The sequence below is a fragment of the Peromyscus californicus genome, unplaced genomic scaffold (assembly GCF_007827085.1).
Source record: "Peromyscus californicus insignis strain IS unplaced genomic scaffold, ASM782708v3 Scaffold_4__1_contigs__length_199733344, whole genome shotgun sequence".
NCBI classification, from domain to species: domain Eukaryota; kingdom Metazoa; phylum Chordata; class Mammalia; order Rodentia; family Cricetidae; genus Peromyscus; species Peromyscus californicus.
The window spans coordinates 188166863-188188951 of record NW_026294562.1 but is presented as its reverse complement, the minus strand read 5'-3'; the positions used below and the strand labels follow the sequence as shown (position 1 = coordinate 188188951).

General features: G+C 38.5%; 2 protein-coding genes across 2 annotated transcripts; both read right to left on the bottom strand.

Moving 5' to 3' along the window:
- Positions 1 to 248: 248 nt before the first annotated feature.
- Positions 249 to 1187, bottom strand: LOC128124224 (vomeronasal type-1 receptor 2-like). The gene has a single exon (XM_052760404.1). It carries the CDS (start codon positions 1176 to 1178, stop codon positions 249 to 251), a length of 930 nt encoding a protein of 309 aa, XP_052616364.1. The 5' UTR covers positions 1179 to 1187.
- An 18505-nt stretch (positions 1188 to 19692) lies between these two features.
- LOC128124223 (vomeronasal type-1 receptor 4-like) lies at positions 19693 to 20634 on the bottom strand. The gene has a single exon (XM_052760403.1). It carries the CDS (start codon positions 20623 to 20625, stop codon positions 19693 to 19695), a length of 933 nt encoding a protein of 310 aa, XP_052616363.1. The 5' UTR covers positions 20626 to 20634.
- Between the last annotated feature and the right edge of the window lie 1455 nt (positions 20635 to 22089).

The window sequence follows — 22089 nt, the reverse complement described above, 5'->3', positions numbered from 1 at the left end:
CCCAAGTGCAGTATGATTGGTTTTATTTCTTCTTTGCCTAGTGCATGTCAGATGGGCAATGGGAATAATCTAGTAGCTGTAACTCTCATGGAGGCTCCTAATTCAACCAGCTGACAAAACTTGCATATTCATTTTGGTTAAGCTTAGAAAGACAAGGTGCTACCTATTTCATTTTCTGTATTGAGCTCTGAGGGTGTTGTGTAAATAAAAACCTGGATCTCCTGCAGATATCATCATTATTGTACTTCTTATAACATTAAATTATTTTTATTCCTAATCCATATCAAGGTAAGCTTGTAGAAAATGGAGCAACGATTCATGAGAACAAAGGGTCCAAAAGATGGAAAACACAGAGAGGTGAGGGGAGTGATGCTCACCAGCCACCAACTGTGATTACGCAAAAGAGAGATGCAGCCTCTCAAGATTGAGGAGAGACTATAAAATGCCAGAAAGGCAGAAACTAAGACCAGGATGTTCTGGGTGGCTCTGGACTCAGGTGAGGTTCGACTGTAACCATGAGACCTTCGGATGTGTTGAACCCTCTTCTTGTGTTTATACAGAGTGACAATCATGGAGCCACTAGACAAGGCAATGCACACAGAAAAAAAGACTTCAGGACACACCAGCAATGCTGTATAGAGTGAGTCATTGATTTCATCCCCCCCTACAATAGAGCAGTATCCAAAATCTCTTTTTCTTGTCATGTTTTTGCTGCTAAGTTTGATAAATGGGTACACAAAGAAAATTAAATTTATTAACATGTAGAAGCCCCAGAGGAGGAAAATAGAGCAACCAATATAATTTTCAGCTTTGAATTTATGATCTTTCCAACAGAATTCCCTGGGTCTGATGGTTATGACCTGGAAGACACTCAAGAGGCAGGTGGTGCCAATGGACACACTCCGGCCAACTGTTTGAATGTATAATAGGATCCTGCACCCCAAATCATTCAAGAACTGCATCAAACCAAATGCTGCCATTGTGTGGGGAACTCCTAAAGAGAGTATGATTATGGCATTGGCTGTCATTAGGTGTACAAGAATCAAATCTATGGGCTTTAATATGTGTTCTCTGTAGTAAAGGACTAGATAGCAGAACATAAGAGAAACATTTCCCAGAATTCCAATTATAGTTTGTGATAAGAAAATAATTCTGATTGCCAGAATCCAGAAGTCCATTCTGTGATTCACAACTCTCTTTAGTTAATGTCTCAGCTATTTCTGGTCAAATGAATAACAACAAATCCTCATAGCTTGTGGTAAAAAGAGGACCTTTTTAAACCATGGAACTTTCAATTAGCTTAAGCAGAGGGTCATTTGAAGTGAAGAATTCAAGGCCAGCCTAGAGTACATAAAAAGATCTCATCCCAAAATTTTGATAGAAGTCATCACTTTCTGTGTATGCCACTATAAGTTAGCTCAATACCTCAGAATGCACATATTAATGGAAGAAGGAACTTCAGTTTTCATAGAAAATCCAACATTCAGGACAATATGATTTTGGCCTGTGAGAAACAAAGAAAAGTTAATTCCCATAAAAACAAACATTATTCTGGAAAATACTGATATTTGCTAATCATTATTTAAAAGAATACAAATTCAATAAAAACTACATAATTTAAGTATATTGATTCATTTTGTATAGCTTCACTAAAATTAAAACAAAAGTAATGAAAAATTTATAATACCACTTGGAATATATGTTTGTTCTTGTGACAGAATAAAGATTCCTCCATCTCGTATAAGGTGGAGGCATTTTTGATTTAACCCAAAAGTGACCTTCCCTTTCCTACAACCTTCATGCATGTTCTCTTGGGAAAGTAGCCAACCCTTTTCTAAAAATAGGGGGTCAGAATGTGCAGGTAACTGTATGTGTTTTTAGTATGTTAAACTGCTAGTTAACTTTACTTCTCCCTCCCAATTGCCAGTGAGGATATAGCTTTTCTGGGTTCTTTGCTTTTTAAAGATCACTGAAAATTGTATATGAGGTATCTTTGTGAGAAGTGGTTCTCTTCAAGCAGTAGCTTAATGCTGACTCTCAATTTAAACTTTCATGTTCCTGAATGGTCTTGGGTCTCAAACCCGCAATTATTTTACATAAGAAAAAAATCTTAAGAGTGTAAAACATAGGAATGAGATTTCAAGTGAAGATTTATATCAAAATACTTTTTAAATTTATTTATTAAATTTAATTTTATATAACAGCCACGGATTCCCTTTTTCCCCCTCAACTTCCCCCCAGCCCAACCCCATTCCCATCTTCTCCAGGGCAAAGACTCCTCTGAGGATTGAGTTCAACCTGGTAGATTCAGTCCAGGCAGGTCCAGTCCCCTCCTCCCAGGCTGAGCCAAGTGTCCCTGTATAAGCCCCAGGTTCCAAACAGCCAGTTCATGCACTGAGGGCAGGACCCGGTTCCACTGTCTGGATGACTCACAAGCAGATCAAGCTAATCAAATGTCTTATTTTTCCAGAGGGCCTGATCCAGTTGGGGGCTCCTCAGCTATTGGTTCATAGTTCATGTGTTTCCTTTCGTTTGGATATTTGTCCTTGTACTTTTTCGAACCTTGGTCTCAACAGTTCTCTCTCATACAAACCCTCTTCTTTCTTACCAGTTGGACTCCCAGAGCTCCACCTGGGGCCTGGCTGTGGATCTCTGCATCTGCTTCCCTCAGTCATTGGATGGGGTTTCTAGCACGACAATTAGGATGTTTGGCCATCCTATCATCACAGTAGGTCAGTTCATGCTGTCTCTCGACCATTGCCAGTAGTCTAATGTGGGGGTATCTTTGTGAATTTCTGTGGACCTCTCTTTCATTTTGTTTCTTCCTATTCTCATGTGGTCTTCATTTATCATGGTCTTTTATTCCTTGTTCTCCCTCTCTGTTGTTGATACAGCTGGGATCCCCCGCTCCCCTGAGCTCTCTTTCCCTCGACCCTTGCCCTTCCTTAATCCCACTCACATCCATGTTGTTCAGGTAGATCTCATCCATTTCTCTGTCATTGGATGATCCCTGTGTCTTTCTTGGGGTTCTGTTTTCTAGGTAGCCTCCCTGGAGTTGTGAGTAGCAGTCTAGTCATCTTTGTTTTACATCTAGTATCCTCCTATGAGTGAGTACATACCATGATTGGAATATGGGTTCAAGTGAAAACTTAAATCAAAATTATTTAAGAGCTAGTTATTTGCACATCTGGTCAGGGCTCATGGAGAGGTGGGGCAGCTAATTTTATGAAATCTCACACAATGTATAAAAAAACAAAAATAGAGAAAATACGCCAGGAAAAGGGTCACAGATAAAAATAATATCTGATAAATGATAGCTTGGTGGTAATGATTAATGTTTCTATTGAAACTGTGTCTGGGATAATCATGCACATCTCCAAAGTATAGAGTGGAAATGAGAGGAAGGAAAGCAGACTATTAGACAGCCCATCAGTGCAGTTGGAGGAAACTCAGGACACTACACTCTGTTCCGGTAATAGAGGTGTCTGTTAAAACTTCTCTAATCAGATAAGGTCCTCTGCAGAAGCAGGCAGTGCATTTGTGAATTAGTGCCAGGCTGAACCAAGCATCCCCAGGATGGGCACTGTTGCCTTTTCACACTCAACAATCATGCAGAGACAGCCAGCTAGAACTGGGAAAGAACCGCAGTGGAACTTGGGATCTAAAGTAGTTTAAGCAGAGTGGGGAAAGGAGCTGAGACCTTAAGGAACTATCAGGTATTTATAGTTTCCACTTCCCATTCACTGGAATTGTGGAACACCCTAGGATATGGTTACAGAAGAAACAGAAACAACTCTATTAGATGATGTAATCCAGGTTCATAAAGACAGGTATCACTGTGCCAAGTGTAATTTCATAGTTTGTAATATTTAGAAATGTGTGCTTATGTAAAAGTGAGAATGTGTAGAGACCAAAAAACTTGAAAGGAGCCCATTAGAGGGTTTCAGAGTGGGTTGCAGAGAGAAAATAATACATGTATTTTGGAAGTGATAGAAAGAATAATGGAAATGGGACAGTATAAACTTGGAGGAGAACTGTGGAATGGTAGAAGGAGAGACTTTTGGGCCAATTTAAAGCAGGAAGTAAGAAAATGCCTTAAGAAAACTTGTTGCTTTTTAAACAAATGAAGTATAAAAAATAAAAAAAAGCCAAACATAATAATCAACATTTTAAAATAATGAAGGAAATATTAATATTGCTAAATTTGTGTGTGCATTTGGGTGAACTAGAGATCATATGCCATGGCAATGTCTGTGAATGTCCCACGACAAAAGTTTGAAAAGGGTTTACATCTGCTTAAGTTGAGATAATGTAACTCTACACACCAGTATTCACACTCTTCTTTTATTTTTACAATACTTTATTCATTTTAAATTTTTTTTTTTTTTGGTTTTTTGAGATAGGGTTTCTCTGTGTAGCTTTGCTGCGCCTTTACTGGCACTCGCTTTGGAGACCAGGCTGGCCTCGAACTCACAGATATCTGCCTGCCTCTGCCTCCCAAGTGCTGGGATTAAAGGCATGTGCCACCATCTGAGAAGTACATTATAAGATTACAGTTTAATTTGTGATATAAATATATATACTTTTATAGGCGATAGATCCATGTCTTTAGTTTTTGGAAACTAACTTGTAGTTTTACCACTTTTTCTTTCCTCCAACCCCTTCCTAGTACCAACACATAAACTTCCTCTCAAATTCAGGACTTCAGACCTTTTTCTTTAATTGTTGTCACATTAGTACATGTTTGTCTGTGTGTGTGTGTTTGTGTGTGTGTGTGTGTGTGTGTGTGTGTGTGTGTGTGTGTGTGTGTGTGTGTGTGTGGGCATGTGTGTCTATATAATGTTACTTGTATTTACCTCATTTCATGGTTCTCACATTGGTACTGGATAACAAATTAGGGGATTCCTCCTTGGACAAGACTATTTTCTTCCATTCTCAGCAATCTATCCTTGCTGTAGCTCTCACCCCTCCCCAAAGCAGATTCTCCTCGAAAAAGGAAACTTTACAAAAAAAAAAAAGCAAACAAAAAAACCAAACAAAACAAAACAAAAAAAAAACTTAACACCAACCAGGAAACAATGATGCTGTTGTGCCAAGTGCCAATTGAGCTATCTACTGTACAAGTCCTGCACTGTAGACTCAACAAACATTGTGTTAGAGGAGGTAGGAAGTTTGAAAAACCCAGAGGAACAGATATCTGCTGTGAAACTGCAACTACTGAAAATGTCAGAGAGGCTACACCCATGAAGTCTCCACTTGGCTGCCTAAGAAAGGACATCAATACACATGCTTTCATGGAAGGGGAATCTAACTGGGCCTTATTAATCATGCTTTCAAGAGTAACCACACAACTAAACTTACTTTGACATCATCTAATCGTGGAGTTTCATGGGAGTTTCAACTTGTTGACCACCAAGAATGCCTAGTGGCAACCTATGATCAATTAATGCATACTCACAAAACAGACTTTTACATGACAGTTCTGATCTGACTGGATTCCATAACATTGCTGCTGATGGCTGACTGATCAGGTGGGTGGGTATGCACTGAGGTCACCAAGGAGAGAGGAAATAAAAAAGAGCATGATCAATTTTGACATTGATGGTTCCAGAGCAGGAAGGAAGTGTATGGAGATTTTGCAGTGAAGGAGGACCACTCCAAGGCTCATGGCACACTAAAGAAAAGAAGTTGTGCATCATTTGGCATCAGACATTCAGGAGATCCACTTTGTCCAGAATCATCTGCAGGTGGCCAAGCAACTCAAAGGAGAAGGAGAAGTAATATGCAAACACAGTACCAGGAGTGCTACAAAGATAGTGAACTGAAAGATCTAGAAACTACAAAGGAAATCAAGAGAAGCTGCTGGTTGAGGCTGAGGTGAGGCATTTGGGAATGGACACATGAGGACACAGTGCATCTTTTACAAAAGGGGGTAGGTTACAGGAAAAGGAAAAGGAAGTTTCCAGATTCTCTAGGGGCAGCAGTTACTATGGAGAAGATGGAGGAAGGGAATCAAGAGTGATGAAAGAAGCTGCCTCTACTCCATCATAAGTGACCCACAGGAATCAGGTTTGTATGATGGTGAAATTGCCCAGAAGTTAGAGAAATATTTTTTAAAATGTTCTATTTCTGATGACTGAAGAAAAGAAAGCTTACAAGATACCACAGGAGTGAGAAAAGTCATCCTTGGTCAAAAGAAAACATGACTGTAAGTGTAAGCAAAAGCAGTTAAGTCGACATACTCAGCATCAAATCATGGTGATGAGCATGGCTTTGTATAATTGACAGGCACTCTCTAGTACCACCAATTCCAACAATACACCCTGAGGATCTGGATGACAGCCATGTGACAAATGAGAATAGTGTTAATTGCCATGTCTCAAAATCAGAGTTCTCTAAAACAAATAGTAATTAAAATATCTGCCTTGAAACTGATCTTGCTCTAGCAAATATTACTGTATAATACACAATTAATTCCACATTGGTAGTTTGTCTTTATGCTGGCATTCTGAAGAGTTACTCTTAAGCATTTTTCTAATTATAAACCATTTTATATCATTTTTCAAACAGAATTCCACATGCCTGTACTGAAGAAGACAATAATAGATCCCAAAATTATATGGACCGAGACAAACATGAAAATGTACAATAGTTGTTAATGGAGGACTCCATTTACAAAGCCCTGCACAATTACAATGTGGTCGGACCACTGAAGTACTTACCAAAAAGTGTCTTCCCTTCATCAGTCAAGAGATCTCTTTTAATTAATAGCTTAAAGGTAATTTTTGTCATATTACAGAATAATATTTGTTCTCTCTACCTTTATCCAAGTTGTGCTTCACTTTAAAATTCCCATTAGATGTGTGATATGATTCTTGTTTCATTAGTTGAGGTAGGACCTGTAAAGAAAGAAAGGAAGGAGGGAGGGAAGGAAGGAAGAAAAGAAGGAAGAATGGAAGGAAGGAAAGAAGAAAGAAAAGAAGGAAAGGAAAGGAAGAAGTAAGGAAGGAAGGAAGGAAAAAAGAAGAGAAGTGATTTTTAAATAAAGTTGCTCATTGTATATACCTGATGTCTGTACATTGAACTCAGAAAATCATGGTTCCCAACCATGATTACATCAAACATCATCCAATGTTTGTGATTTCTGATACTAACAGTGGTATGAGTTCACTGAATTATTCCTCAGTGTACTATAAAAAACACGTTTTTTAATTCATGCTTTTGCTACTTCATAAACAACAATATATACATAGGAAATATAACATCATTAGGCTATACCCTGTCCATCAGGGAAGAGGTGAAAGAGCAGCAACCCTGGAAGATGTTTAAAGTTCTACCTACCTGGAATTGTCCTTACTAAGAGGACAGGCAAATTCCCAGGAAGATGATGCTAGTGGACCAATCCTGCCACATCTGTGAGGTTGGAAAAGTTTTAAATTATTGATGTGATGTTCATCCTAAGTGTTGTTGTGGCCTTTGGGACTTCTGGAATGACAATGACCTATCTACACCAGCTACTTGAGAATTGAGTATTTGTGTATTCACCTGCATTGAGTGTAGTGAACTAAGAAGAAATTTTAAAGAAAAGAAACAGTGACCACCATCCACCATAGTGTGAGAGCACTTCTGTGTTCAGATCTGTGAGGTCCCTCAGCTCTATTCTGAAATGCGTGCTTGTCTTCACAGCAAGAGCATCAGCACACAAAATTGTGTTGCACTTACACAGATAATGTTCACAGAAATCCAATATTCTCACTTGTAAATATTCACTTCACTTTATTTGTGAAGAGTTAAATGTATAATGGCAAATATAACTTTTAAAAATTTTTATTTTATTGAATGTATATCACCCTGTACAATTCAAATCCTGCAGCCTTTCTTACCTGATCATATCTCATGGTCTGGATTAACACAAACCTAAAAACAAATACCAGGGCTGAGGTTCCACAGATTTTCTTGCTCCATTAATAGTGAACACAGTCCTATTCCACTCAGTGAACTGGACAACAATAGTGCATTTCTGGAATCCAGGACTCTCAACCATGCCTGATCATCACCTATTATGTTCCAGTACCTTATATTCACTGACATTTCAGCCAGAAATGATAACATATCCCTAGTACCACATTTTTAGGGGCCAAGCCCAGAGTTAGCCATGTCCCAGAGAGGAAAAAGGAGTTGATGAGGGAAGGATGAGGTGGGCATGATGGTTAAGAGATTTTTGCAGTCTGACTGACTAGCAGGTAGAGTGCTACCTTTTCTTACATAGAATTCAGTAACCATGAATAGGTTCATATTATTCCAAAACATAGATAATAACATTTTTAGTTCTGGACATGTGTTCAACTGTTCTCTCTTGCACATCTATGGTCATAAAATTAGTTATCATTGATGAAGTATTACAGAATCGAGTTAACTTTTATAATCACTTTCCCTCAATTTTAATCATCAATAACAACATTTATGTATTATAACCATTTTTACTCATCATACCCATAACAAATTTTTAAGAATTTAGAGGCATATGACAGCCTGTTCTCTGGCTGGTAGCTTTTGTGACCGCAGGGTCAGAAGGACAAAACAAAATCCCCACGCCAGTCTGGGCAGAGTGTCGTTATAAGCAGTCTATTATTTACTCTTAATGGTTAGAGTGCCCAAGAAAAATCCTCATGCCAAAGCTGTTTCAGTCAATATTCAAAGTCTTGAATAATATGAAGTTTATATTTTGCATCCATGTAGAATCTATTTTTATGCCTAATCCTAGCATTCTTTTGTTCTTTGGTCATTAGACACCACAGTGGTCCTGCATGAGTTAACTTATCTAAGATAGGGAGGTCCTGACACCTCATTCTTTTTATGTCATTCTTTGTCCATCAATATAAGTGACTGTGTAGGGCACAGGTTACTTCAGCTAATCTAACTTTTTGCTGTATGTGTCACATAACCACTTGAATGTAATATAGTAAGAGTCTTGTAATCTGATCTGTGGCTAACTCTTCTAACACAGTGAATCTTGTTGACGTCTTTAAGTTTACTTTATTTTGATTATCTTGTTCCTGAGGAAGTTCAGGGGCAGATATTTTAAGAATATCTCATAGCCTCATAAGTAAACCTCTGCCCTTTCTACATGTGTCACAACTTCTAAGGTGGAAGGAGATCTTCAAGTTGATAAGGATTTATCTGTAACAGCAGGAGGGTCAACACTCAGGACTTTCCCAAGGAGGGTTAGTAGCAGTACTCCTGTGAGAGGGTACATTCATAAGAAGTTCCCATCAATCCAATATTCAAAATTGTACAAATATTAGAAGTCCTCCAAGCATGCAGCAACTGGAGAGCAAAACCAAATGTGACACAGGGGCCATCACATGGCTCAGGTTTAATAGATTTTTGTCAAGCAGCTGTGCTGGCTTTATGACTTTTGTCATTCCCATCAGTTATGGTGGTGTTCATGCATAAAAGCCAGTCAGTGATTTATTTATATTATATTGAATCATAATTGCACAGTTCCACTAAAGGAGATGAGGTAAATTGTATTCCTCAACTTCCCTGCTTCCAAAGCTCTCATATTGATCACATCAGACCCATTTTTCAGTGACCCCATCAGCCAGGTTAAAAGGACTCCTTCTTTCCTAGTTCAGAAGACTCCACAGTGCAGGCAGCTCAGACACAGAGAATTCCCTAATGTTATAATTTTATGTACTGGGCACTGATAAAGACTCCAGGTTCATTAGCAATCTTAGATCACTTGATTTCTATGCATCAAAGCTTATACTTAATGGTTGTTTTCTACTGCTTCATATCTACTCTCTCCTCATGCATCCTTAACATTATAAGAAAAAAAAGGTGTAATTTTTCTTAATTAAGTGTAGAAATCACCAACAGCAGTAACAATTTATGAGTCACTGCTTGCCTGTTGGTTTAGTACATTCTTTGAGTTTTATTATAACTGTCTGATGTGAAAAGTAGCTTTATTTCAACTGATAAGACCTGAACATAGAAACAGAAAAAAGCTGTTTGTGTCAGAGTGCATACTGGAAGGTCTAAAACATGGCTAGTAAGGCTGAAACACGGTCACCTGAGCTCCTGATTATAAAACCATGAGAAATATTTTCAAACACACTGCAGTCTTTTAAGTAGTTTGTGTGACACACATGACATGTCTTTCACGTTGTCAATATTTTGTATATTTTTTTTGTGAGTGGGAAGAAGTTTTATCTGGCAGAGTAGACAGATAGCTCAGACATCCAAAACACTTGATGGTATTGCAGTGGACCTGAGCTTGAATCTCAGCACTGACATGCTGGCTCACAACTGGCTCCAAATTCAGGTCCAGGGGATTCTGACTAGCTCTTGTGGCCTCTGCAGTTACTATAGTCTCATAGTGCACTTTTATATGTACAGGCTAAACATTCATACACACAAAATAAAAGTAGATGAGTAAATAAATCTCTGTAAAAATTAGTTTTCATTTTGAAATAAATGTTTGTTTCATAGACAAAAAGCTTTTGGGATTTTAATAAAATGCAGTCCTCTAACAGTGACCTGTGGTCATAGCTGTCCTAACTCCCAGTTTGATTGCACAAGTACAAGATGAAACCTGATGTTTATGATACCACTGTAAATCTGCGTTGTTTCTAATGAGGGGGGAAGGCTAGAGTGGTAAGTAGAGATTAGTTACTAACATCATTACTCTGTGTAAATGTGACAAACGAGGCTAATGTGTGCTGAAAAAATTGAGCAGAAAAATAAATACTAAAATGTTTCCTTTAAATCTTGTATTTGCTTACTAATTCTTATATTGATAAATCCATTATATTAAATATTGTAATCCACTCAAATAGAAAGGTTTCATGAGAGATAATAATGAACATGAGTAATGTCAGAACTGAGACATCAACCAATATGAAATAAAAATAAACTGAGTGTGGATACAAGCATAGCTGATGGGTAGAGTCCTGGCCTAGCCTGGCACATGGTACTTATTTGTTCTAATATCAACAAGGAGAAAACAGTGAGGGAAGACATGTCAGCACTTTGTAACATTAAATATTACCATTAAAATATGATTCAACCAGGGGAGATAACCCAAGACAGGTTTGTTCCTGACTGTAATTTCCAGTGCTCATATTATTGACATATAACTCATAAATTTCCTTCAGTGCTATTTTCCCAAGTTTAAAATGCAGGTTTTAAGCCTGTCATTATACCACTGTTCCTGTATACAGACTCTGTTCCTGACTCTATGACTTATTCATGTGGTGTTGCATAAAAATACCCTTTAGTCCAGAAACAAATTCACAAGCTATGTCTTTCAGGGCTGTTTGATTTTTACATTTCTATTAGAATGTTTACTATAGGCATAAAACTATGACAAATTCAACTATAATAATCCCACTGCAAAGATAGTCTACACATCATGTAGATGAAGATGAATTATCACATTTTATTGTTACCAAAATCCTTCAGCACTCTCACAGATGGATTGCATTACCCTGGTGGTACCCAAAGTCACCCTCAGTCAGAGATTTATATTACAGTAAGTACTGACAGGGACCAGCACAAAGTTAGGTGTGCCTAATTTTGACTAACTTCTTAGATATGGAATTATTCTGCTGCAACTTCTATCTGTTTCACAGATGGATTTTTGCCCCAGATTCCCATTGCTAGACATTGGCACTTACTCAGACTTCTCTTCTGTGCTGATTCTGCTGCTAAGACTGAATTACAAAATACTCAGGTGGCATTTGGCTTCTGCAGAGTAGTGGGTTCATTAGGCAGATCCTAACTATTAATAAGCAGTGCTGTGTGACAGCTAAGCCTGAGATATAGTTCTATGATTCTGTGACCTCATCTCCCTTCACAACTGCAATTTTTATTTCACCTACAGTGGGGATGACAGACTGGCTTTGGGAACTCAAATAATTTGGGGAGAAAAAAACATTCTAGTTGCTAATTAACAACGATACTTAAAGAGTTTTTGTGAATATCTCTGAAGAGGTAAGGTATTTAGAAGAGGCATTGAGTTTTCATCATTCCTGAAGGTTGACTGAGGTTGTACAGAAGGTACTAGAAAGTTTGAGGTCAGATTCATGAGAAAGTTACAGAAGTTTCTATGTTCCATTGGCTACAGTGTTCTCTGATTCCTTCCAACACAAATAAAGTTAGTAGTTTTTCAAAAAATTATAATGGTTACTACTTAAATGATTCTTTTACTCTTACATATATGCACATGTGTTTTAGTCAAGCCCAGCCCACATTATTTCCTTTAGAAAATTTTAACCCTCACCACAATTTCCTCTCAGTGTCATGTGTTCATTAAAAATATCAAAGCAAACAAACAAAAGGGAAAACACTGAGATTACTTTAGGATGCTGGTGTGTACCTAGTGTTTTTGCATCTTTGAGAGCACTGGTAGGTACTCAAAAGTCAGATCTTTTGTGTAATGTGACACTTTGTTTCCCAAATCCTTCTGCAGCCAAAACATTTTTAGGTAGGAATGATACTTCCTGACCACTTCCATTTGACTTGAATTTTGTCTACCTTGATCTTGTGCAGATTTTTTGCATATTGTCCTAAGATGTGGATTCATATGAGCAAGTACTTTGTTCTGTCTGGACAAAACATGCTTCCTTGGAATTATCTATCACCTCTGGTTCTTACACTCTTACTGCCTCTTCTTCCATGATGATCCCTGAGTATTGAGGGCGAAAGGTGTGATATGGGTGTGCAATTTTTAGCTTGGACCTGCAGAGTATCTTTTTCTTGTTTGTTTTTTCATTTTTTTAGACAAATGTTTTCTGTGTAGTTTTTTAATTATATTTTATAATTTAATTTAATTTTGCATCTCAGCCACGAATTCCCTGTTCTCCCCCCTCCCTCCCACCCCCCGCCTTCCCCCCAACCCACTTCCCATTCCCATTGCCTCCATGGCAAAGACTCCCATGAGGATTGAGTTCAACTTGGTAGATTCAGTCCAGAACCTTTGTTTCCTGTCCTGGACTTGCTCTGTAGACCAGGCTGGACTCGATCTCACAGAGATCCACATGGCTCTGCCTCCTGAATGCTGGGATTAAAGGTGTGGGCAACCACTTCCTCAACAGAATATCTTATTCTCAGCAACTTGAATGATTGTGGGCCTGTGTGTTAATCACAATAGACTGAAAAAAATAATCTTTTCTGATGAGGGTGGAGGGACAGAGTAAACTTTGAGTATAAAAAAATGGAGTATTTTGGGCAGTTTATTACTATTTTCATTTAGTAAAATAAGGATAATAACTTCTTCCCTGGAATCTATATAATTCTATAGCCACATATTCTTGTTCATAATAAAGGTGCTTTTATGGGTTCCATCCTGTGATGTGGACCTACAATTCAATCATCAAGTGATTGGTTACTCCCATGATGTTGTTTACACAATTGTACCAGGATTGTTTTTCTTTTAGCTCTCAGGGTTCATATCTGGTACTATTAATGATTGCTTCTAGCTCTGTGAAATCTATCCAGTAAGACTAAAGGGGCCAGTGTGATTTATCCATGTTCCATGACTCAAGTATGTGGTGTGGTCTTCAATAGGGTTGTATTTCCTAAGGACCAGAGACTACTAAACATCACAGCCTATTGACACTGTTCTTGTTATCTTCAATTGATTGCTTAACTTTCAAGCTCTTACATTGGTCCAGTTTAGAGTACTCAGCAGAGGAAATAGTCAGTTCTGGGGAGACTATCCAATGAAGTAGGAACAAAGGGAAAAGTATAAAGTCAAAATGAGCAGTGCAGATCTTTAGAACACAGTACAATGAAATAAAAATGGATTGTATGATGATGGTATGAAAATACAATGGGAAAATGAAGAAATATGGACTATCCTAAAAAAAATTTAGATAATTAAAAGTATTTTTTTTACTTTTGAAATGTAAATATTATTTCCCTTTCCTTATTCCTCCCCCACATCTTTCCCATGGTCACCCTCAATAGTCCTCAAATTTTTAATCTGGTTTTATTAAATTATTGTTGCAGCACACATAAAGACAGGCACACAACTTACATTTATACATACATATTTATGTATATATACATATATATGTACATAAAAGTGTTCCTCAATGCATAAATACAACTGGCTTCATCCATATATTCTGAATATTGTCCTAGTTGTGCTATGGAACATTTCTTACTTTACATTGTTATAAAGTAGATTTTTGGTTATTCCTCCCATAGTTGGATAATTGTTTCCCAACTCTCTTCATCTAATTCCTTTCCCATTGATAACAGCTAATGGTAGTCTTAAATGTGCCACAGTGTTTCAAAATTAAAGGGGAGAGGTGCGGAAACATATGCTCTTCATCTGTTATTCCTCCTTTCTCAGTCTCTTCAGCTTCTGCACCTGTCTTGTGCAGCCAAGGCAAGGTCAATTTTACCCTCATTTTATTATGATGTGCCGGAAATTGATGCCAGAGTATTGTGTACACTCAGGAAGAGCTCTAGTTCTTGCATAAACTTGGGATGATTTTTTCAAAAAATCATTTGTTTAATTATTTTTTTTTAAAATAAAATAAATTTACTTATTTATTTATTTACAGCCTGAACACACTTTCCTGTCCCTGGTCTCTTCCTAGTCACTCCCCACAACCCCCCTTTTTCCCACTCTCATGATCCAAAGCACCGTGTGCTAAACAGCCTGCAGTGTTATTTGGACATAGTGAAAACTTCACAATGTATAGTCTATTAGTGGAAACTTGGGACATTTAGGATGAATATTTGAAGAGAACATTAGGATCCTGGCCTCTGCCCCTCTCCTTGCTTTGTTTCCTAGAAGGCATGAGGTGTGTATCTTCTCTCTTCCCTGACCATTTACTATCTTGCCAGAGTCCCAAAGACCAATGAAGGCAAATTTCTGTCTATTGAAAATTTTAATACATATATTACAACTCAGCAATAAGCTGTCCTTGTTACTTTTGAGAGTACAGATTTTCAACCTAGATTTTTAAATAACCAAACTAGTGTTTTGGCCTCTTTTACTAATTTTAATTCTCTTTAATTACACATTAAACGGTGTAATTGACTATTTCCTCTCCTGAGTACTCTAATTCCCTTTAATTAAACAGCATGAGAGAGTTGAGCAGAATACTGATATAGAAACACATGTAGATAATGTACACTAATATTATAAATATAAAAATTTAGTAGTGATAGACTGGAGATAAAGGCACTTGCTACAAAGCCTGAAAACTTGGTTTGAGCACCAAGACACACTTGGTGGAAGGAGAGAACCAACTCTTGGCAATATTCTTTTTTGTCTTTCACTTTTCTTTATTATGAAATATTCTGCTCACTCCACATACTATCCACAAATCCCCTCCCCGCTTCCCCTACCCCCAGCTCTTTTTCCCAAACCACCCCACATCCCTACATCCCCCAAATTGAGGTCTCCTATGGGGAGTCAGCAGAGTCCTGAACAATGAGCCTAGGCAGGTCCAAGCCCCTTCCCACTGCACCAAGGCTGTGCAAGGTGTCACACCACAGGTTCTGGGTTCCAGAAGCCTGCCCATAGACCAGGGACAGATCCCAATCCCCCTGCCTGGGTGCCCCCCAAACAGTTTGAGCCAAACAACCATCTTCCATATCCAGAGGGCCTAGTACAGTCCCATGGGGGCTCCACAGCCACCAGCCCTCAGTTTATGGGCTTCCACTAGTGTGGCCAGTCATCTCTGCACGTCCTCCCATCATGATCTCAACGTCTCTCTCCTGCAGTATCCCTCCTCTCTCTCATCAGTTGGATTCCCAGAGCTCAGCCTGGTGCCTGGCCGTGGATCTCTGTATCTGCCTCCATCAGTCACTGGACAAAGGCTCTATGATGACAGCTAGGTAATATGCTAGGCTTGTCACTAGTGTAGACTGGTCCAGGCACCATCTGGACTACTGCCAGCAGAACAAGGTGGGGTCAACCCTGTGGATTCCTGAGAGCTTCCCCAGCACCCTGCCTCTTCCTATTCCCATGATGTCCTCATCTATCATGGTATATTCCTCCCTGCCCTCCCACTCTGTCCCTGTTCCAGCTTGACCCTCCCATTTCCCTATGTTCTCATCCCCCACTCCTCGGCCTCTGCCACCCCCCCACACCCAGTTCACTCATGTAGATCTGATCCACTTCTCCTTCACAGGGTCATCCATGTGTCCCTCCTAGGGTCTTTCCCTGTTAGCTCCCTCTCTGGGTGTCGACCAGAATCCCGCCTGGCACTAAATTCCTGTCTCCATCTATTCTTCTTTCTCTGTTTTTTTCCTCAGCCTCATGCCCTATTCAGCTACCCTAGGTAACTCACTGGCTGGCTCTAACACATATCTTCAGAGGGACTCAACATGAGCCCTGAGAAAGCCTTGTTCCCACTAACAAATAAGAAAAACTTTTAACTGAGTAATGAGCATAACATAGGGTGAGGTGGGGCAGAATAATAGTGTGGAAGTGAATTTTCTCTCTTGTTCTATGAAGAGCAGAGGATGTCATGGGATAGGACCTTAAAAAGCTAGTATTCTGGGGAAAGGGGACTAAAGTCCAAGAATGTGGATGCAAATAGACTCTGCCTTCCTGCAAAGTATGTCTCCCCATCTTTACTTGACAATAATTCCATAGATGCCTCGAAAATTGCATTTGTGGGCAGAGGAGGAGTCTTAGGGGACAAAGAGGTCAATAGGTAAGCAGCAGGCCCTGAGTTGGGATCTTAAGTACTCCCACAACAGATTTGTACACAATGATCTTCTGGTATGCCATGACAGAAATATTGGGATCCCAGAGGCTCAGTAGCCAGCCAGCCTATCTTAAATGGAGAGATCTGAGTTCATTGAAAAACCCTGTTCCAAACATAAGTTGGAAAGTGAATGAGGAAGACATTGGACAGCAACTTCTGGCCACTACAGGACTGTGTATGCATATGTCTACACAAACACACACACACACACACACACACACACACACACACACACACACACACACACACACACACACACATGACCGCTTGCGCGTGCTCGCGCGTGTACACACTCATACACTTGAGGAAATATCATGGAAAACTGAACAGGAGAAATAAGTTTTAGCGTGATAATGAAGCTAAAGACTTGCTGTCTGAAAACCTGCCAACTTGTTTGTCTTCCAAACATGATTGTTTTTTGAGTCAAAGCTGGTGTTACATGCCTGTAATCTCTGTAACCAGGACCAAAGGCTGAAGAATCATAAGTTCAAGACCAGTGTTGGGTACAGAGCACAAAACTGTCTCAAAAAAAAACCCAAAAGATTATTTGTGAGTACTACTCAGTTAAGGACAGAGTGTTTTCAAAAAGTTAAAATATGGTCCAAACCCTCACAGTGGGTATAATGGCCCTCACTGCTTTAGCCAATATACTATCATCAGTAAGTTTAAACATGTTCATAGTTGTACAAACCTCATCAAGCAACGGGAGAAATTGGCTATAGAAATGAGTCATCCATTAATGACACTGCCTGCTCTTCTAGAAGATAATAATTGGATTCCCAGCACTGATTCTGAGACTAACAACCCTCTGTAATTACAGTATCTGGGGATCTGATGCTGGCTTTGGACTATGCAGGCACTCCATCCATCTGGTACACAGACATACACTCAGACAAAGCAAGAATACTCGTAATTTCAAGCAATAAATCTTCTTTTGAATTTAAAGTAAGAAATGAAAAAGAAGCAGAATAACTCATGGCTTTAATTCTAGTGCTCAGAGGTTGAAGGTGGAAGATACAGATGAGTTCAAAGCCAGTCTGAGTTACATAGAGAGTTCTAAGGCAGGTTGGGCTACAGGGTGAGATCCTGTCTCAAGAAAAGAATTAAAATGCCAAACAAAAACATGCTTGTATTTACAAAGGCTCTACTCAAGAAAGACAGAGGGTTGATCAGCAAACTCAGTGACTAAAGGCACCAAACCAGGCTTGATGACTTAATTATATCCTGAGGAGCCACACCCTAAAGGGAGAAACCTGAATAAAGTGAGTTTGATGTTGATCTACACGTGACCACACCTACGTACTAAATGATTATAAAAAATTTAGGCCAAGTGTGGCAGCACACACATTTGACCCCAGCACTCAGGAGAAAGAGGCAGGAAGACTGAGTTTGAGTCTAGGTCAGATCTGCATAGTGAGTTCAAGGACAGCCAGGATAATATAGAAAAACCTAGTATCAAAAAGAACAATTAACTACAGAGTAGAATTAAGAAAGAGTAAATATTAAGTGACATAAAATATCAGAAGTTGGTTAGCACAGAGGGCAGTGATGAAGTGAGAAGAATGAAGGGAAAATTGGACAAGCACACCAAGAAAATAGCTGATATGAACTCACAGAGACTTAGGGGGAATGCACAAGAAGTGCATGGTCTGATCCCAGTTTTGAGTATATCTTATAACTTTCAGTTTTATGTTTTTGTTGGATTCCTGAGTGTAGGAACAAGTGGGTCTCTGATTCTTATGCCTGTTCTTAGGCTGTTTTTTTTTTTCTGTTCATTTGTCTTCCTTAACCACAACATGTTAGGTTGATTTTATCTCATTTGTTTTATTATTATGCCTTAGAAGCCTGTGTTTTTCTAATGAAAGTTAGAACAGAAATGCATCCAGATGGGAGGGGAAGTAAGAAAACTGTTAAAAGCATAAGGAAGGGAATATATAAGGTATATTTTATGTAACAAAAAAAATCTGTTTTCAATAAAAGGATTTTTTTCAAAAAAGGTTAACCTATTATTTTAAGATAATTCCAATCAAAGTTCTGCTGACATAATACACATAGAGAAAAAAAAAACTAACACAATTTTTATGAAGTCACAAAACACTTTAAATAGCGAAGGCAATTCTAAGGAGTCAAAACAAGCTGAAAAATCACAAAACTTGACATCAAATTACGCTACACAGCCAAAGTAAAAATGACAGCTTGGCATGGCATGAAACCAAAGAGTCAAACCTGAAGAACAGAACAGAGAACCTGGACATAAGCTACCAAAGCTATAGCATCCCAATTCATGAAAATGATTGAAGTAGTAATTTAAAAATTTTTTTTCAACTAAAAAGATCTTCTATTTGCATAGATCCATCACAGAATTCTGGAAGGTACTTTAAGAAGTGCCACAAATATTACTCTAATCAGTGAAAGAACAAACAAACAAGGAAAGGCCTCTTCCAAATGCTTTGGATGTTCAAAAGAACTCAACAAGTATTTCTGTAGAACAGCTACAAGCAGTCTTTCAGGGAAGAAAAGGCTAAAGAAGTTTTCTGGTGCTGGTGTAGAAGGAAGTATTTGTGGATGGACCAGGGTCTCTAGAAGCACAAGTTTATGGCCAGTCATGGTTTCAGTCTTCATTGCAGTTAGAATGTGGGTCTATCAAGTTTTCTGTGAAATCACCAAGCAGTCAAGATGACCTGAGAGGATTAAAACCCCCAAGAAGTGCAGTTTGATTGGTTTTATTTCTTGTTTGCCTAGCTCATGTGCATGTCAGGTGTGCGATGGGAATAATGTAGTAGCAGTTACTCTCATCGAGGGTCCTAATTCAACCAGCTGACAAAACTTGCATATTTATTTTGGTTAAGCTTAGAAAGACAAGATGCTACCTACTTAAATTTCTGTATTCACATTCTGAGGGTGATGTTTAAGTAAAAAAATGCATCTCCCACAGAAATATTCATGTACTTTAAAGATGATTTAAATTATTTTTATTCCTGATCCATATCAAGGTAAGCTTGTAGACAATGGAACAATGATTCATAAGAACAAAGGGTCCAAAAGTCGGAAAACACAGAGAAATGAGGGGAGTGATGTTCACCAGCCACCAGCTGTGATTATAAAATAGAGTAATGCAGCCTCTTAAGATTGAAGAGAGACTATAAAACATCAGAAAGGTAGACACTAAAACAAGGATGTTCTGGGTGGCACTGGACTCAGGTGAGGTCTTGTTGCAACCATGAGAGCTGCGGATGTGTTGAACCCTCTTCTTGTGTCTGTATAGAATGACAATCATGGAGCTGCTGGACCAGGTAATCAGCATAGACAAGAAGACTTCAGGGCACATGACAAATGCTACATGAAATAACTCAATGATTTCATCACCCCCTACACTATTGCAGTATCCAAAATCTAGTTTTCTTGTCATGTTTTTGCTATTAAATTTGATAAATGAGTACACAAATGAAATGAAATGTATTAACATGGAGAAGACCCAGAGGAGGGAAATGGAGCAACAAATATAATTTATACTTTTGAATTTATGACCCTTCCAGCAGAATTCCCTTGGTCTGATGGTCATGGTCTGGAAGACACTCAAGAGACAGGTGGTGCCAATGGACACACTCCGACCGAATGCTTGAATGTATAGTAAGAGCCTGCATCCAAAACTATTTAAGAACTTCTTCAGCCCAAAAGCTGCCATTGTGTGGGGCACTCCTAAAGAGAGTATGATCATGGCATTGGCTGTCATTAGGTTCACAAGAATCAAATCTGTGGGCTTTAACATATATTCTCTATAGTAAATGACTAGATAATAGAGGATAAGAAAAACATTTCCCAGAATTCCAATTGTAGTTTGTGATAAGAAAATAATTCTCATTGCCAGAATCCAGAAGTTCATTCTGTGATTCAGAACAATATCCTTTAGTTTATGTCCCAGCTAGTTCTCTGGTCAAATTAACAAAAACAAATGCTGATAGCTTGTGGTAAAAACAGGACACCTTTAATCCATTGGAGCTTCCAATTAGCTTAAGCAGAGGGTCATTTAAAGTGAGGAATTCAAGGCCAGCCTAGAGCACATAAAAAGATCTCATCCCAAAAGTTTTGATAGAAGTCATCACTTGCTGTGTATGTCACTATGGATTTGCTCAATACCTCAGAATGCACATATTAATAGAAGAAGAAACATTAGTTTTCAATGAAAATCCAACATTCAGGACAATATGATGTTGGCCTGTGATAGACAAAGAAAAGAGCTGGGTGGTCGTGGCCCACACCTTTAATCCAAGCACTTGGGAGGAAGAGCCAGGTGGATCTCTGTGAGTTTGAGGCCAGGCTCGTACACAAAGCAAGATCCAGGACAAGCACCAATACAACACTGAGAAACACTGTCTTGAAAAAGAACAAAAAACAAAAAAGAAATAAAAGAAAAAAAACAAAGAAAAGTTATAGCCCAAACAAACTCTATTCTAGAAAATACTGATATTTGCTCATCTTTATATAAAAGATTACAAATTCAATAAAGACTATATAATTTAAATATATCGATTCTTATTATATAATGTAACTAAAAGTAAAACAAAAATAGTGAGATATTTATAATACCACTTGGAATATATCTATGGTCTTGTGACAGAGCAAAGATTAGTCCATCTTGTCTAAGGTAGAGGCGTTTTTGGCTTAACCCAAAACTGACCTTCTGTTTCCTACCACCTTCTTGTATAGTCTCTTGGGAAAGAAGCCAACCTTTTTCTAAAAACTGGTGGTCATAATGTGCAGGTACCTGAATACTGTTGTATTTTATTAAACTGCTAGTTAGTTTACTTCCCCCTGCCAAATGCCAGTGAGGATATAGATTTTCTGAGTTCTTTGTCTTTTAAAGCTCACTGTAAAATGCATTTGAGGCAGCTATGTGAGAAGCACTTCTCTTCAGGCAGTTGCTTAATTCAGACTCTCAATTTAAACTTTGATGTTCCTGAATGGTCTTCGGGTCTCAAACCTGCAATTGTCTTATATAAGAAAAATTATTAAGAACTCAAAACATCTTGGACTTGACTCTACTGGATGTGCCTCCCCAGGGGAGGCCAGGCCTTCTTGTGGGTGAGAGAGGGGGTTGTATTGGGAGGGGAAGGCTTTAGGGGTGGGAAGAAGGAAGAGGGGTATCTTTGATTGGTATGTAGAATGAACAAAAAGTTTTCTTAATAAAGAAAAGCAGGGAAAAAGAAAGGTAAATAAAGATAAATAAAATCTAAACACACACACAAAGAACACAAATCATAGGAATGTGGGTTCAAGCAAAAACTTAAATCAAAATAATTTAAGAGCTTTCTATTATGAAAATTACATCACATAGCCAACACATGCA

Bases quoted from the DNA above. Each gene is read 5' to 3' on its own strand.
- LOC128124224 (XM_052760404.1), bottom strand. From the start codon at position 1,178: ATGGACTTCTGGATTCTGGCAATCAGAATTATTTTCTTATCACAAACT.
- LOC128124223 (XM_052760403.1), bottom strand. From the start codon at position 20,625: ATGAACTTCTGGATTCTGGCAATGAGAATTATTTTCTTATCACAAACT.